The sequence below is a fragment of the Ursus arctos genome, unplaced genomic scaffold (genome assembly GCF_023065955.2).
Source record: "Ursus arctos isolate Adak ecotype North America unplaced genomic scaffold, UrsArc2.0 scaffold_19, whole genome shotgun sequence".
Taxonomy (NCBI): domain Eukaryota; kingdom Metazoa; phylum Chordata; class Mammalia; order Carnivora; family Ursidae; genus Ursus; species Ursus arctos.
The window spans coordinates 47856733-47873667 of NW_026622863.1; the positions used below are offsets into that span (position 1 = coordinate 47856733).

Here is a 16935-nt window from a genome sequence, read left to right on the forward strand (position 1 = left end):
ACACAGGGCTCTTTGGCACCTGCTTCAGCCCCGCCAGGAAGGCAACACGTCGACCCTTCCCCTCACTTTATAGGTTTGGAAACTGAGGTCCGCCCTGAGTCACAGAGCTATGCGGAGAGTGCACACCCCAGCTGAGGTGCACAGGAGCGGAACCGGCAGCCACGACCTCGGGCTCCAGAGTTTTCTGGGAGGTGGGAGGCAGCATCGCTAGAGATGGTGGTCAGGCTTCGGCAGTGGCTCTGCCTAGCACACTGCGCCCCCAGCACCCTTAGCCCTACGGTTCCAAGAACTTCCTGGGGCCCTCGACTGGAGAGAGGGTGGGCTGGGAAGGGAGAATGTGGACAGCGCCGTCTGCCTGTTCTCGTCCCTGGGGGCTTCTCTGCCTGTCTCTGTCTGCATTCTCTTCACAGGTCTCTGAGTCTCTGTCTCTCTTTGTCTCTTTTTGCCTCTCCCTCCGTCTCCGTGTGTGGGTCTTTCAGGCTTTGTGGCGCTCCGTGTCTCTGTTCTCTCTGAATCTCTGTCTCTTTGTGTGTGTCTCTTTCCCTCTGTTTTCTCCCTCTTTCTTTCTCTTATTGTCGCTCCGATCTTTTGGCTCCCTTTACATCTCTTTGTGTGTCTGGCTTTCTCCCCACCTCTGTCCCTCTCTCCTTGTGTCTCTTTGTCTCTGTCTATCTCTGCGTCTCTCAGTATCTTTCTCTGCGTCTTTGGCGCTCTGCCCCGGCGTTTCTCTCCCCTTCTCTTCCGGTGAGTCTCCACTCTCCTGTGAGAACACGCTCCCTACCGACGCGCCCAGACCTGCCTCCGCCCCCAGAGCCCCCGGCTAGCCCGGGCCTGCGCCTTTAAGGGCCGGCGGCAGGGGGCGGGGTCTCGGCGGCCCCGCCCTGCCCGCCCCTCCCCCTGACGTCCCTTCCTCCCTGGCCCCTCCACCGCCTCCCTCCGCCGCCGCCCGGGCCGGCTCCGCGCCCCCTCCCCGGCCCCCGCCCGCCCGCCTGCCCGCCGCCCCCATGGCGCCCCGGGCCCCCACTGCACGGAGCCACTAGGACCCTCGGCGTCCCCTTCCCTTCCCCGCCCTGCCCCCTTCTCCCGCGGCGCGAACCCGGGTGTCCACGGCGCCCAGCTTTTGAGCTCACGTCTCCAGGCCAGCGGGGGGGGAGGGGAAGAGAGGGGACCCCGGACCCCCGCCCCCCCCCACCCGGCCGCCCAGTCCCCCGGGACCCGGAGAAAATGTCTTCGCGGACGGCGCTGGCCCCGGGCAACGATCGGAACTCGGACACGGTGAGTGGGGCCCGGCCCCTTGGGGAGCGCCGGTCGGGTTCAGCCGCCGAACCCCTCGTCCTGGTGTGCCCCTCGCCGCACGAGCCCCTACCTTCATCCCCCGGGCCCGGCCCAGCTTGTCACCTCCCGACCCCCGCCCGGACTTCCAGGCCTCTCGACCCTCCCCCACTCCAGCTCAGCCCGACCCCTGGGGACGCCCCTCTCTCGGGACCCCTCTCTTGTCCCTCTGCAGACCGCTTCCGCTCGGGTCTCTTCCCTCCAGGAAGCCCCCTCCTCTGCCTTCCAGGAGCCCCTCCCTTCTCCGGCGTGTTCTTAAGCCCCTTCCCCTCCTGGCCGCCCGCATCCAACAACTCGCCCCCTCCCGGATTTGCAGGGCTCCTGACCCCAAGGCCGGGCCCTGGCTCTCTCCCAGGAAGGCCTGGCCCAGTCCCGCCTCTGGCTCCGGCCTTCCCCATCTGGATGTGGGTGCCGGGCTCCCCAGGAGCCCCCCTGTTCTCATTCTCAGCCCTCCGCCCCTCTGGATCCTCCCGGATCCTGTGGGCACCCCCTCACAGGAAGCCGGTTTCCACCTTTTCCTGGGCCCAGGGCCCTTTCTAGCTTGTTCAAGGTCTCTGCACTCCCAGGCCTGGCCCCTATCTTCCAAGCAGCCCTGTCCCTGGATTCCCAGTACCCTGGGTCCCCCCATTGCCCCCCGGACCCTCTCTGGGCTCTTCTCCCAGGCAGCCTTGGCCTCCAACTTCCAGGGCCCTAGCCTAGTCTGGGATTTCTAGGCCCTGGACTAGGCTGACTCCAGGCCTCATCCTCCCTGTATCAACTCCTCAGTGCCAGGCAAGCCCCCTCCCCAAGCCCCCAACCCCTTGATCCCCTCCTAGGCCAGGAGCTTCCTCCCAGGACACCACCTCTTTCTCCAGGTGCCCATCCCTTTTGCCCCGGGGCCTCCCTCTTCCTTGGGGGGGGGGGTGGTCCGGCCTCCCAGGGAGACCTCCTTCTCAGCTTTGGAGACCTCTCCCAGCTCACAAGGCTGGGCCCCAGATCCCTCTTCCAGAAGACTCCTGGACTCGAAGCCTGTGGTCTTGCCCTGGCTGTAAGCCCTATTCTCTTGGGGTCTGTCTGCTGGAAACCTCCTCCCCAAGTTTCTAGGCCCCTTTGACCTCCATAAGGCTCAGGCTTTATTCTTCTGGGCTTCCCCTTGTCCAGCAAGCCCCTTCTCCAGGACTCCCATGCTCCTGGACCTTTCTCTGCTTCCAAAGACTAGAAACTCCTAGAAACCCCCTCCTTTAACTTCTAGGAGTTTCCTTGGCTCCTCTGAGTTCCACTGCCCCATGGCTTTAACACTTCCCATTATTCCCAGGCCCCCTGTCCCTATACCACAGCCCAGAACAATCCTGGGAGACCCCCCTCCCCATATCCACGGTTTCTGATTACTCTCAGCCCTTCTAAAGGGCCTCCCACCACCCCCAGCTGGGGTCTTTGTCCCTCCCCCACCCCAGGCCTCTGCCAGGTCCCTGCACCCCCACCCAGCCACCCTCACTCCAGATCCCCCACCAGAGAGACTGAGCTCCATCCCTTCATCCTGCAAGACCCTCCCTCCACCCCACTACCGCTGCCACCTCCGCCGCCGCCGCCGCCGCCACAGCCCACACACGATAGGCCAGACTCTGATTTGGAGTCTCCAATGAGATCGCCACCCTTTCCCTAAGTCACTCAGGAAGTGCCAGGGAGCCCACCTGCCGGGGTCAAATGCTGGCTCTCTCTCTGCCAGCCTGTTTGCGCTGTGTTCCTTTCTGAGCCTCAGTTTCCTGCTCTGGAAAATGGGGATGATCACTTGAGTCCCTCAGAGGATTACTCGAGATGACACGGGGGAAGCCTGGTACACAGGACGCGCTCCACACATGTCCGCTGCTATTGTGACTGTGGCTATGAGTCAGACGGGCCCAGGAGCTCAAGGCTCCCCTCCCTGCTCCGAGCCTCAGTCTATCTCGAAATGGGGTTGATAGCACCTCCCTGTGAGGGATGTTTTAGGGAGCCAAGGAGGTTATGTGAGTAAGATGCACTTGTGGCTGCATTATAATTGTTGCTTTGGTTATTCCGATAAGCATGGGTTCAAATCTAGTTTCTGTCCCTCCCTAGCTGTGTGACCTCAGACAAGTGACGTCACCGCCGTGAGCCTCGGTGTCCTCATCTGTAAAATGGGGCTCATCCAAGCACTTCCTCCTCTTTCGTGGTCCAGATTTGTGCCTGGTGGGCATTTGAGGAGGGCCAGTCCCCTTCTCTCCTCTTGTCTCCTGTCCTCCCAACTAGTGTGTAAGTCCTGCGTGTCTGTCCTGGCTGGGGCTCACCTCTCCCTTTGGAACTAGAGGTCGCAGGCTCCTCCCCTGCCACCCAGTTACTATGACGACAGCCATGTGGGGTCATGCTCCCCCACCCCAAGTTCCAGGCCCCCTCCCACCGCTGATCTCTCTGCAGGTTCCCTAGCAACAGGCCTGGTGTTGGGGCGCCAGCCGGGCGGGAGGGAGGGAGCCGGGCCAGCTGGTGGTGCCGGCCAATTTTAGCTCCCACCCCCGGCCCCTGGGGGCTCTGTCACCCACTGCCCCAGCCGCCCCTTGCAGGGGTCCCTCAGGCATGCTGCTTTCAGTGGGGTGCCAGCCCACCCCCAGTTTGGCTTCCCTGGTGCCACCTGAGGGGGATTCTTCTCCAAGCCCTGATCTTGGTGGGGATCAGGGGCCTTATCAGCCAGGATCTCCACCTCCCTTCCCGCCCTCCCTCCCCTGGGAGGAGACCTGGGGTTGTGAGCAGCTCAGTGGGATGTTGGAAAGAGCTCAGCACTCAGGAGCCAGCAGGCCTGGGATCGAATCCCTGGCAGTCTGCTTCTCTGCCCTGTGACCTTGGCCGAGGTACTCACCCTGCCCCAGCCTTGGGGGTCCCTGTCTGGAGAATGTGGATGGTAACCGGACCCACGCGGGAGGGCACAGTGGGCGGCGGGAATGTGGTTAGGGCTTCCGCGGTGGCGGGGGTCCTTCTGTGCCTCTTGGGGGAACTGTGTGACCTTGACAAGGTACCTTCTCTCTCCAAGCCTCAGTTTCTCCTCTGGACTATGAGGATGTAGGTACCGCCATCACTGGGCTCCCGTGGGAATTCAGTGGAGATGAAGTGCTTACTAGCCCGAGCCTTGGCCCATAGTAAAAGCAGCATAATAAAAACATGTAGGAGTTTGAGTCAGTGTGATAGGGCGATGGTGAGGGACAGCAACTCTGGGGTGAACTCTGTCCCGCTCTGGGCCTCAGTTTCCCTACCTTAAGACGGGGATGATGACCGAATCGGACATCATCCCTGTTAAGTAGCCCTGTGGATTCCCTGTTGCCTACCTGGCCTTTCTGCTCCTCAGCTCCCTTTGTCCCCCGCGTCCCACCCCGACCTCCAGGAAGGGCACGGGGGCAGCACAGGGCATGAGCAGAGCCTCCTCGGCTGGGGCCTCTGGCTCCCTCCGCCGCCTGCACCCTGGGCCCCAGCGCTGAAAGGGAGGCACAGTCCGTGGGGCTCACAATCAGGACAGGGCAGCCTGGAGCAGGCAGTGACCTGCGGGGGAGAGGCCCAGGAGGGACAGGACGGCAGGAACAGGACGTCGGGGACAGATGGGAGCGCGGGCGTGGGAGACAGCGGGTCAGGAGCCACCGTGGTTCCCAGGGTAGTGGTGGGGCCACGGGGGAGGCAACAGTGTTTCCACAGGAGGAAGGTAACAGTGTGGGGCTGGAAGGTCAGGGCAGAATGAAAGAATGTTGGTTACAGCGTTTGGAGTCGAATTTGGGGCAAGAAGAATTGGGAGAAAATGTTAGAAGCAGTAAGCTGGAAATAAAATGCTGCTCTTGGGGTTCAGAGTAGAATGGGGGGGCGGGCGGGGAGGTGATGGGTGACCCGGGATGTCGAGAGCAGCAAGAGAGACCTGGGGCGGAGTTGAACCCAGATCGAGGACACAGATCGGGATTGAGGGCTGCAGCATTTGGAATAAAATACTGTGGTCCCAGCACCTGGAAAAGGAAGTTGGGGGTAGACTCACTGCTGGGGGCGGGGGGAGCGAGGAGGAGCCTGATGTCTGGAACCCCGGATGCTGCAGAGTTGGGGGGGGCCCAGCGTTTTTGTTCTTGGAGGCGTCCTCTTGTAGAGAGAGATGGGGGACCCCCAAAGGCAGCGTGCTTCTGTCTGGCCTGGGTTTGAGAAGGACCACGAAGGGGTCGGTGGCCGTGGCTGGAGTCAACCTCCCCAGCCCCCGGGAGCCACGGAAGGCGGGATCGGACGGGCGCTGCCCAGCACTCACGCTCCGTCTCCCCTGTCCAGCATGGCACCTTGGGCAGTGGCCGCTCCTCAGACAAGGGACCGTCCTGGTCCAGCCGCTCCCTGGGTGCCCGCTGCCGAAACTCCATCGCCTCCTGTCCCGAAGAGCAGCCCCACGTGGGCAACTACCGCCTGCTGAGAACCATCGGGAAGGGCAACTTTGCCAAAGTCAAGCTGGCCCGGCACATCCTCACCGGCCGGGAGGTGAGTAGGGGGAGGGGCGGGCCGCGGGGCCCAGTCCTGCCGCACCAGCGCTGCGGGAGGTGGGGCGAGGTCAGACTTGGCCCTCGCTTTGCCTCGTGACCTCAGGTAAGTCCCTGCCTCTCTCCGGGACAGGTCAGGACATCTCAGATTTGTCCAGAAGCATCCAAGTAGAATTGGGTACCGTGGGAATTCAGTGTAGATGAGGTCCTTATTAGCCCAGGACTTGGCCCGTAGTAAAGGCTGTTTAATAAAAAATGATGTGGGTGGGGTGCCTGGCTGGCCCAATCAGTAGACAATGTGACTCTTGATCTCCGGGTCATGAGTTCAAGCCCCACATTGGGCCTAGAGCTTAAAAAAAAAAAATTATGTGGGAGTGTGAGGTAATGGTGAAGGACATCAGCTCTAGAGTGAATTATGTCCACCTCTGGGCCTCAGTCCCCTCACCCCCCGCCCAAAAGAGGGATGATGGCACATTAATGACCAGTACTCATCAAATGTCGGTCATCATCCCTGGAATTGTCGGGAACTCTCAGATTGCAGGCAGAGCCGTGCGTTGCATTTCTAAGAATTCACATGGCTTTTGTGTCTAAACCCAGACCACCTCCCTTTTGCAGTGGGGGTTCCATCAAATCTTGCAGCGATCTTCATGAGACCACACGAGAACTCACCGGAGTTCTCAGTCTTCCACAAGTCCCTCCTCCCTGGCTCCAGAGTATGGCAACATTACTGCACCCACACAGACCTTGTAACCCAGATATGAAGCCTCTCACTCACACCAGGGGGGAGGATATGACTCCTCTGTTCCCCTTTAATTTGAGAGGACGTGGCTGGAGCGATTTCCCCTGCCTCGGATGAACTCTCTCCTGCCCGCATGCCGTCCACACCAGACACACAAAAAGACACCAGGCCCCTATGGTTTTATAGGCATATTCTACCAAGCATTCCGACTTTATGCCAGTCCTTCCAGAGACTAACCAAAGAGGTTCCACTGCCCAGCTGATTTTAAGAGCTAGCTGGGCGATGCCCAAGACGTCAAAACGAGATACGAATGCCATTATGAGCCGGCCTGACATGTGAACATAGATCCAAAAATCCGAAACAAAACATTAGCAAAGAGACCGGGCACGTCAGTTAAAGAAAGCCGTGTGGTGACAAAGCTGGTTCGTCCCAGGAATGCACAGTTCTTTTCAAATTGACAATTTATTCATGTACTTTGCACATTCCCAGATTCAAGGAGGGAAACCATATGATCGTCTCAATACTGGCATGAAAAGTGCTTGACAAAATTAAAAACCCGTTCGTGAGGATATGAGGAAAGCTAACGGACCCTCTCCTGCACGAAGAACACATCATTCCCCTTGTGTGGCTCTCGAACTTGATTCTAGGGGCTTCCTAGAGGACCAGCTTCTAAGGAAACAGGGCCTCCCAGGGGAAGGATTCTGTAATCCAGGGGATCTGGGGGTGGCCCCAAAACCCTTTGGGAAAGCTATAGACCTAGAGCTGAATTAAGACTTTTAAAGGTCCCTCACTACTGAAAAACTTAAGGAGCTCTGCCCCAAAGTGCAGTTCAAAATAGAAACTTAGCCCCACCGCAGGATACATATAAGGAGAGTTCACTAGCTTTCTGATTCTTCCCCCACATTGACTGCTCAAAGCTCTTTTAAAACTAGGGGTTCCTGGCTGGCTCTGTCGGAAGAGCCTGCAGCTCTTGATCTTAGGGTCGTGAGTTCAAGCCCCACGTTGGGGGGAGAGATTACTTTTTTAAAAAACTTAAAAAATAAACTATATAGATGTTCTTCAGTTTCAAAGGTTTAAGGGGTAAACTTGATCAGGCTGCACGAGTTCAAATCCCAGCCCACAAACTTACTATCCATGTAACCTTGGCCAACTGCCTGAACAGCTCTGTGCCTCAGTTTCCCAGGTTGTAAAATGGGGATAATTTTAGCACTTACACTGTGAGGGTTGAAAGAGTTCTCGTTCGTAAAGCACACAGACTGAGGCCAGGTGACTCCTCGGGAAATGTTAGCTACAGTTATTTATTGTTTCACAGTTCACACGTTCAAGGCAAAAAAGAAGGCTTCCTGGGTGAATGGTCTGAGGTGCCCTCACGATGGGGCCCCTGAAAGGTCTCACTCTCACACACATTCACACAGGCCCCTGGAGCAGCCCTACCCAGGCCCTGCTGTGGAATAGAGGATATTTCCCTGTAGAAGTCGGGGAGCACTGGACACAGTTGGGAACAGCTTGTGCAAAGGTCCTGAGGCCCAGATCTCCGATCCACCAGGAATGGCCCTGATGGAGGGCTTTCTGTGAGAGGGGACAAAGGAAGGACACCCCTGGGTGATCTGGGTTGGGAGGGCCTTTCTCAACTCAGGCCCTCGACACCCTCATCTTTTACCCTTTCCTTCCACCTCCAGGTTGCCATCAAGATCATTGACAAAACCCAGCTGAACCCCAGCAGCCTGCAGAAAGTGAGGCCTAGGGAGAGGGCGCAGGGTGGGGACAAGGTTGAGAAAAGGGTCATTGAAACCGCCCACCCTCATCTTTCTCTTTCTTCTTTTCTGGCCATGCCCAGCTGTTCCGGGAAGTCCGCATCATGAAGGGCCTAAACCACCCCAACATCGGTGAGGAGGGGAAGAGTGTGGGCTCAGAGGGGCACTTGGCGGAGGAGAGAGTTGGGGAACAGAAGAACCGGCAGTTTCCACAGTTAGACCTGTTTTCTCTGAGTAGTATCACTGCTCACTGGCTGTGTGACCTTGGGCCAGTCACTTAACCTCTCTGAGCTTCTTTATAAGAAGGCCTACGTCAAGGTCACTGTGGGGATTGGATAAGATCAAGCATTCGAAACACTCCATTCAGAGCTAAGCTGGGGGAGCTGGTGTGATTACCGTCAGCAGCAGCAGCGAGCACTGTCCTTGTCATCATGAGGCACAGGGGAGACAGGATTTAGCCTGGCCTGGATGTGGCCACAGTAGTTACTCATCCACGTGTTTGTTCCCTCAGAGAGTGTTTATTGAGTTTATTGAGTTTCTTCCCATAAGCGGGGAACAAAACGGACCCAAATCTCGACCTCATAGAGCTGCCTTCTTGTGAGAGAGAAAGTGGGAAAGGTGGTCAAGTAGGGCTGAGGAGTTTGGAAAATCTTCCCATCAGTAAGGAGCCATGGAGCCTTCTTGAGTAGGGGTGTTCTGGTCAGCACATGTATAGTTACAGAGTGTGGGCCGATCTGGGGGGTCTCTTCCCGCATAACCCTGCTCTCCCCCTCGCCTCCCACCGTCCCGGGTCTTTGCAGTGAAGCTCTTCGAGGTGATCGAGACAGAGAAGACGCTGTACCTGGTGATGGAATACGCAAGTGCCGGTGAGGCGTCCCTCCCCGCCCTGCCCCCTGCGCCCCCCACGCCCCTCGCTGACCCCGCTTGGCCTCTGCCCTGCAGGAGAAGTGTTTGACTACCTCGTGTCCCACGGCCGTATGAAGGAGAAGGAAGCTCGAGCCAAGTTCCGACAGGTGGGGGCAGTCACGGCTGCGGGCAGGACTGGGAGCGGCGCCCCTGTCCCCGGGGCAGGAGGGGGTCTGGGGGCGTAAGTCCGGGTGTCCATGAGCGTGCAGACGCCCAGGTGTGGGGGTGCTCTGATGCAGGCGTGCACGTGTGAGACGTGTGGGTGCAAGGGTGGGCCCGGTGTGTAGGGGTGTGGCTAACAGGTGCCAGGGTCCCGACGCATGTGTCTGACTTTGTTGGGGGAAGGGATTTGAGCCAGGGTGCTGGTCCTCGACTGTCCACACGCCCTGGTGGGGCTATACTGGCTGTGTTGGGGCCCAGTGTCTATCTGCGGGTATATGCAGTGTTCTTATGTGCGTTTCCAGATGGGAAAGTCGGGAGGGAACTAGTTGTGATGTCCTGGTTCCAAGGCCCCTGCCGGGAGGGTGTCTAGGAATCTGAGGGTGTCCGGGCGTCTGTGTGGGGATGTGGGTCTGTGCAGGGCCCATGGCGTTTCCCGCCGTGATTGAATTGGACCGTGAGGCCCCAGCATCTCGGCCTCTGCCTGGGGGAGGCCTGGGGCCCTGGGTCTTGGTTGTGGGGAGGTTCGTGAGGTCGGAGAGAGGCCGAGGGGTTTGGGGCCACAAGTAACTGACTTTCTCTTCCGTCCCCTCCAGATCGTATCGGCTGTGCACTACTGTCACCAGAAAAACATTGTACACAGGGACCTGAAGGTGAGCCCCCCCCACCTCACTACAAGCTCCCCACCTCAGTCCACAGACCCCCCACTTGTCCCCAGTCCCGCCTCCAGTCCCCCTGGGGATCCCCATAGCCTCCACATTCCCCCGCTTTTCTCCCCGTCCTCCCCCCTCAGCATCCAGGGCCCCTTGACTCTTTCCCAAACTTCTGTAGCAGAGGAAGACCAGCAGCTGGGGAGCAGGTAGGGTGGTGGGGGCAGGAGGAGAGAACAAAGGAAAAGAAACAAAATGTCCTAGGACACCCCACGCAATTGCGTATGTGCTGAACAAGGACACGGGACGCGATAAGGGGTTCATCACTCTCAGAGCCTCTGGGGCCTTGGCATCTCTCAGACTTTAGGACGTTCAGGAACTTTCGAGAACTGAGGTTTTAGAGACCCAGAGTCACGTGGCCTCTGGGTCTTAGAATCGCAGGCATCTCCAAACTTGAGAAGGACTTTTGAGAGAGAGAGAGAGAGCTCCTGAGCCTCGCTTCGGGAGGGGAAGGGACTCAGCCAGCCTGGACCCCCTGCTCCACACCTCCCACCCTGAGAGAACCACACGTCTCAGGGCTTCTCGACCCAGACCGGAGAGAGAAACATTTGTCCCGCTCAGTCCGGTTGTCTTGACTCTCGTTTCTGGAGCACCTGCGGTGTGCTAGGCCCTGTGCCTTAAGGAAGGTCTTCTCAAGGCATCTGTAGTGAAGGACCGGGTTTGTTTTAGTATTTTCAATTCCCAATCCACCGTGACACATACTTTTGTGAAGTACAGTAAAAATGAAGTGGGAAAAAAAAAAAAGATGTCCAAAATACAAGACCAGTTTTTTAGAACTATTATTATTACATTAAAAAAAAAACACCTTAAAAATCGACTGTCAAATCGCTGTAGAAGTTTCTAGACACACTCTGTACCCACCCCTCTGAGAAAGCCCCTTGAGGCTTGGGAGTTTGCATCACCTGGAGGAGGCACGCCCCCTGGTGGAGGGTCCTGGAAGTAGCTGAAAGGGATTTCGGGGGTGTGGTTAGTGCCCGCCGGGGGGTGGGGGCCAACCTGAGGGACCTACCGACCCAGGCACGGGGTTGTGGCTGGGTGGCAGAGCCTCAAACGCCAGGAAGGGAAGTGTCACCCCTGAGCAAGTTTGAGATGCCATTACGTTGAGTTGTGTCCGTGTGGGTCCTCTGCCGGGGTTGGGTTGGAGATGGGGAAGGGAGGGGGACCGCAGGGAAGCCGGAGGTGCTGGTGGCCTGGCGGGGGAATGGCCGTGGCTGGGACCGGCCAGACGTGGGCAACACTCTGAAGGGTGGATATGTGTATCCAGATCTGCAGGAGGCAGGAAGCTGGAGGCCCCTTCCACCGTCAAGCCATGGCGAGGCCGGCCTCTTTTGGAGTCTAGCTGTGCCCCTTTCTTGCTGTGGGCACGAGATGGTCTCCCTAAGACTCAGTTTCCTTGCTCGTGAAATGGCGTTTATAAGAATGCATGCTACCAAAAGTAGACAGAACCTTGATTTTTTTTTCATTTTTATGAGTCTTGAGCAGTCAGTGATCATGTTTTTTTTTCCCTGCTGGGTAAACTGAGGCTCAGAAAGGGGCAGGAGATTGCCTGAGGACCCCCAGCTGTGCAGACCACAAGGCATAATAATGGCTAATGTTATACAGTGCTTACTGGGTACAAAAGATCGAAAGATCGTTTTAGGCCTTTTAGGATTCATTTATGCTCAGACAGCCCTGCGAGGCAGAAGCTATGATTATCCTCCTTCTTTGGCTGAGGAAACTGAGGCCCAGACAGATAAAATCACTGCCCAAGGTCACACAGGGAGTACGGAGTCGGTACGGGAAGGCTCCAGAGCCGGTGCTCCCGTCCGCCCCACACGTCCACCTTCTGCCCTCTCCCAGGCTGAGAACCTCTTGCTGGATGCCGAGGCCAACATCAAGATCGCCGACTTTGGCTTCAGCAACGAGTTTACGCTGGGCTCAAAGCTGGACACGTTCTGTGGGAGCCCCCCGTACGCCGCCCCGGAGCTGTTCCAGGGCAAGAAGTATGACGGGCCGGAGGTGGACATCTGGAGCCTCGGCGTCATCCTGTACACCCTCGTCAGCGGCTCCCTGCCCTTCGACGGGCACAACCTCAAGGTGCTGGGCGGGGCCGGCGTGGAGGTCTTAACCCCCCAGGGGAGGGTCTCCCCGGCCCCCCAGCCCCTCCCCCCCCACCTGCTCTGTAGAGGCCCAGAGGGGCGGGACTGGCCTGAGGTCACACAGCAGGACCCAGGTCCCCACGGTCGGTCGTGTGGCTAGCCCATGTGGACCATGGTGCGTTAGGGCCCAGGACATGGGCTTTGCAGCCAGCAGGCTTGGGTTCAAATTCCGGCTCCCTCCCTCGTTCACTCAGTGAACATTTCCCGCCCTCCATGGGGGGGAAGCAGGTTCTCTTGTAGGTTTTATAGATACAGTATGAACAAAAGAGACAAAAATCTCTGCCTCCGAACGTGCTGGACCTCGAGAGCCCGCTAGGTGGGGAAAGCCAATCACAAAGGCCACCCGTGGTGCGATGCCATTTCTCTGAACAAGCACGTCGAGGCAGGAAGCAGACGATTGGTTGCCCGAGGCTGGGGAGTGGGAGAGCAGGCTTCCTCTGGGGGGATGAAAACGTTCTAGAACTGCCTGGTGACAGCCACAGAACTCGGGGAACAACACACTCACAACCTTTGAATCGGGCACATCAAATGGAAAAATCCCTGCCCTCAAGGGAAAGAGCAGAGCCAGGCCGAAAACCAAATAAATAAGCAAAACGTACCTCGTGTCAGAGACTGGCCAGCGCTGTGGGGGAAAGAACTACCTTCCAGGAGACGCTCCGGTAGCTAGCGTGGGGCCACACGGGCCCTGTCAGTCTGTCCAGGGGCATCGCTACTGATGGAACCTTTGGGGGTTAGTTGCAGACACCACGTCCCTCTGTCCCTGGAGGGGACACACAGCGGGTTCCTCCCAAGACGGGGTTATTTTCCTGTCTGCAGCCACACGAGGGGAGAACCGTCGTGGTTCAGTCCTGGCCGTGCTCAGATGTCCTCAGCCGTCCTGAGAGTGTCCTCGTAGCTCTTTCTCTCCCGCTCCAGTGTTGCTCCGGGCTCCCGAGTTGTCCGCAGTTGACCTGTGTCTTTAAAAAGTCTCCTTTCATCTCGAGCGGTTCCTCTGTCTTTCGTGGCGTGGCTTTGTGGAGCTTTGTGGCGCTCGGGCCACTTGGGCCGCAGGGCCCCGCTCAGTTTGGGGTGAGCGGCGTTTCCTCGCGATGGGGTTCCAGTGGTGCGAGCAGGAACACTCGGTCCTGCTTGAGGTGGCCTGCGAGGAGCGCTCAGGAGGTCAGGGAAGTCGCTGCCCAGCACAGGCCGCAAGAGCAGAGACCTGAGTGATGAGGGGGAGGGAGCCCCTTCTCCACAGAGGCCTCCGCCGAGCCACCCGCCCCTCTGAGCCTCAGGCTCCCACTCTGTTCAGCGTCTGTCAGGTAACGAGCCTCGTAGCAGGGGTTCGAGGGCTCGCTGAGATCAGGCATGCAGTGGTTGGGGTCGCAGAATAATCTGAACCCCGAGCATGAAGCCAAGAGACCATTTCAGAGGGCCAGGCCAGCGTCTCACCTGCCCCAGGCCCTTGCCACCTCCTGCTGTCCTGTTTTCTCCACCAGGCCCCTGGAAACCTTTCCAGGCAAAGGAGACAGGCAGCTGGGGGCAGGTCCCCGCTCTGTCATTTCCTTGCAAAGTGGCCTGGGACATACCCCGTTTCTGAACCTGCGTCCCCACCGTAAGATGGGGACGTTAAGCATATGCACTTAGGGCCCCCTAACTTGGTGTCTGAAGCCCGCCCCCCGGGGACCTGGCATCTGGCCCAGAGTGTTAACTCTCAGGAGCCGTGCCGGTGGCGGTGTTGATGGCCCGATGGCTCCTTCTCACCACCTCGTGACAGAGGCGGTGTGGTGCGCTGGTTGCACAGCGCGGGCTCCGGAGCTGGGCTGCCTGGGGTTCAGTCCCGGCCCTGCCGTTTTCTGGCTGGACGCTCCTCGCGCAAAAGACTTACCCTCCCTAGGCCTCAGTTTCCTTGTCTGAAAAATGGGCATCATAGCCCGCTTCACAGCTTTGTTGTGAGCATGGATGTCCCATGCATATAAAGCGCTTGGAACCCTGCCTGGCCCGGGGTAAGTGCTCTGCTCTGAAAGTGATACTCATTATTATTAAATATTCACGACCCTTCGGGGTTGCGCTGATCTGCAGACCCAGGAGGCTCGCAGGCACATGCCTCTTCCAGGCCTTTTAGGAGAATGCCAGGAAGGGAGCTCCCGGGCCATCCCCAGTCCCCCGCACAGAGTTCCACGCAGAGAATTCCCCCCAACCCCCCCACATCACCTGCCCCCCTCCATTTCCTGAGGATGGAAGGGGCTCCCCCTGGTCCGCCATGGCCTGGTGCGTGGAATTTATTTTCTCCGTCTTGGCAGGGCCCCTCATAAAAGGCCCTTTACCAAAAAAAAGGTCAGCTTGTAAATCAGTTCTCATTCTTGGAGACTGCCAGGGTCTCCTAGTTCTTTGGAAAGACAGGCATGCCTAGGGGAGGGGTGTCCCAGGGGCGGAAGGCGGGTGGGCAGGATCCCCCCCCCCCACTCTTGCCCCTTCCTAAACAGTACCACTTACTCTGGGCTGGACATGTGCTGGGCATTTTACTTACACTCACTCGCACCCTGGCCAGTGAAGTGGGTGCTGTGAGCCCTGGGTACAGAGAAGGAGACTCAGGCCCCGGATGCTGCCTCGCGTCCGACCAGGCTTGTAGAAGTCGCTTTCTCTGTGAAGTTTCCTCGGAGTGAAGTTGCCTACAAGGCTCCCATTTCACAGACGGGGTATTGCGGTCAGGAGGGAGGGGTGGGGCTTTGCCACCTGTTGCTTCTGTTTGGCGGTTGGGAGAAAGCTGTGCGTGTGTGCGTGTGCGCGATGGGTAGGGAGGTGGGGCGGAGCCCTCCCGCAGTAACCCCGTCCCCCCAGGAGCTACGGGAGCGAGTCCTCAGAGGGAAGTACCGGGTCCCTTTCTACATGTCAACAGACTGTGAGAGCATCTTGCGGAGATTTTTGGTGCTGAACCCAGCTAAACGCTGTACTCTGGAGGTAAGCCCTGGCCCCACACCCTCCCATGTCAGCCTTCGTGCCCTCACTTTTTTCCCTCTGGGTCCATCTGCCTGAGCTCGTGGCTGGAAGGGGGAGGGGAGACAGGCAGCCCCGGAAAAGGCTCCCGGGCCCGTCTCAACGCCACCCCCAAACAGCTTCGCCCACTCCCCGCCATGCCAGTAATTAGCTAATGAGCTCCTTAGGCTGATTATAGGGTGCTGGGGACCCAGATGATGCAGAGGAGGGAGGTGACATCGGGAGGCTCCGACAGGGGTGCTGGGGGTGCGGGTGAGGAGGCGCTAGCTGTCAGGAAGCCCTGATTCTGGGGTGTTAGGTCTTGGAGGTGGGGGGCGGGGCAGGTAGCCCTACCTGGGGGCCTGCCTGGGCGGTGGGGAGCGTATTTTCCCCCAGTTTCTTCTGACATCTGTCTTCCCCCTTTCCGTGTCCTGTCCCCGCGTCCTGCAGCAAATCATGAAAGACAAATGGATCAACATCGGCTATGAGGGTGAGGAGTTGAAGCCATACACGGAGCCCGAGGAGGACTTCGGGGACACCAAGCGAATCGGTGAGGGTCAGGGACAGCAGGCGCCCCAGCTCCTCAGAGCGACAGGCCACAGAGCCAGGGGTGGGAGCTTCCCAGCACCTGCCCCTCCGGTCAGCGCATGAGAGAAGTTTGCAAGGCAGTTAGGGAGAGCGGAGAAGTCTAGGCTCTCATCCCTGTGCTGCCACTTTCTAGCTGTGTGACCCTGGGCAAGTGGCTTCTCCTCTCGGTGCTTCTATTTCCTCATCTGTAAAACGGGACAATGGTAGATCCTATCATAGGGTTGTTGTTAATACATTAAATGAATTAATTGACATAAAATACTTAGTTTTGACTATTAAGACACAAAAAGAAATTATAGATCACGTCCAGAAGTGTTTGGGCACAAGTCATCGGTAACCCGCATGTTTGGGGAAAACCCCCATGTGGGCACAGGCCTCACCCACCAACCCGTTGGTCCCAGATCCTCTGGCCTGGAGCCCTTGAACTCTTGATCCCTAAGGCATTAGCCCTGAAAGAGTCCCTTAGGAACTCTCCAGTAACCCTCAAGGCCATCAGAGTTGGCTGCATTAGTCAGGACTTTTGTGGTTGTACATAAGAGAAAACCCAAGCCGTTCTAGCTTAAGCCAATAATAAGACTAATAATAGGCTGAACCATTTGAAACTGCCATTTTTATAGGTCAAAAATTGTTAACGTCAGCCATTTTTTATGGTTATAACCTAATCATTGTAACCGATTCATTCACATTAACTAAAAAGGCCAGGGTATGCCGGCCTTCAGGCACGGCTGGATTCAGGTGCTCAGACACAGTTGTTGGGAATCCTAGTGGGGGCTTCTTTCCCAGGCAGCTCCGGCCACAGGCACAAGCTGACAACAGCACATCCTAGCGGCCTGGACACCCCATCCAGGAGAGGAGCCATTTTCCTAAATGTTCCAATAGAAGCTCTAGGCTGGTGCCCATTGGCTACCCCTGAACCAATCAGTGTGGCTTTGGGGGTGGAATGCTCTGATTGGCCAGAGCCGGGTCATATGCCCACCCTGCCAATCAACGTGATTTTGGGTGTGAAGCATTCCAAAAGGCCAGACCTGGGTCATATGCCTGCCCTGAACCAATCAGTGTGGCCTTGGGGATGGAAGACTCTGGTCACACCTGGGTTGTGTACCTGCTTTAGGGGGTTTGGCGCAGGCAGGAGTCGGCCAGGTGATCTGAGCAGGAAAGACTTGTCCTTCCAAGGCAGTC

At 58.0% G+C, this 16935-nt stretch overlaps 1 protein-coding gene across 2 annotated transcripts in view; it reads left to right on the plus strand.

Moving 5' to 3' along the window:
- Nucleotides 1–999: 999 nt before the first annotated feature.
- Nucleotides 1000–16935, plus strand: part of MARK4 (microtubule affinity regulating kinase 4) — a 28389-nt gene continuing 12453 nt past the window's right edge. For both annotated transcript variants that reach the window (XM_026482062.4, XM_026482063.4), the window contains exons 1-10: nt 1000–1275; nt 5608–5808; nt 8226–8279; nt 8384–8432; nt 9101–9166; nt 9243–9313; nt 9962–10018; nt 11915–12151; nt 15034–15153; nt 15619–15718. In XM_026482062.4, the coding sequence (XP_026337847.1) occupies nt 1225–1275; nt 5608–5808; nt 8226–8279; nt 8384–8432; nt 9101–9166; nt 9243–9313; nt 9962–10018; nt 11915–12151; nt 15034–15153; nt 15619–15718 (1006 nt within the window). In that variant the 5' untranslated portion in view covers nt 1000–1224. The remainder of the gene's footprint in view (nt 1276–5607; nt 5809–8225; nt 8280–8383; nt 8433–9100; nt 9167–9242; nt 9314–9961; nt 10019–11914; nt 12152–15033; nt 15154–15618; nt 15719–16935) is intronic.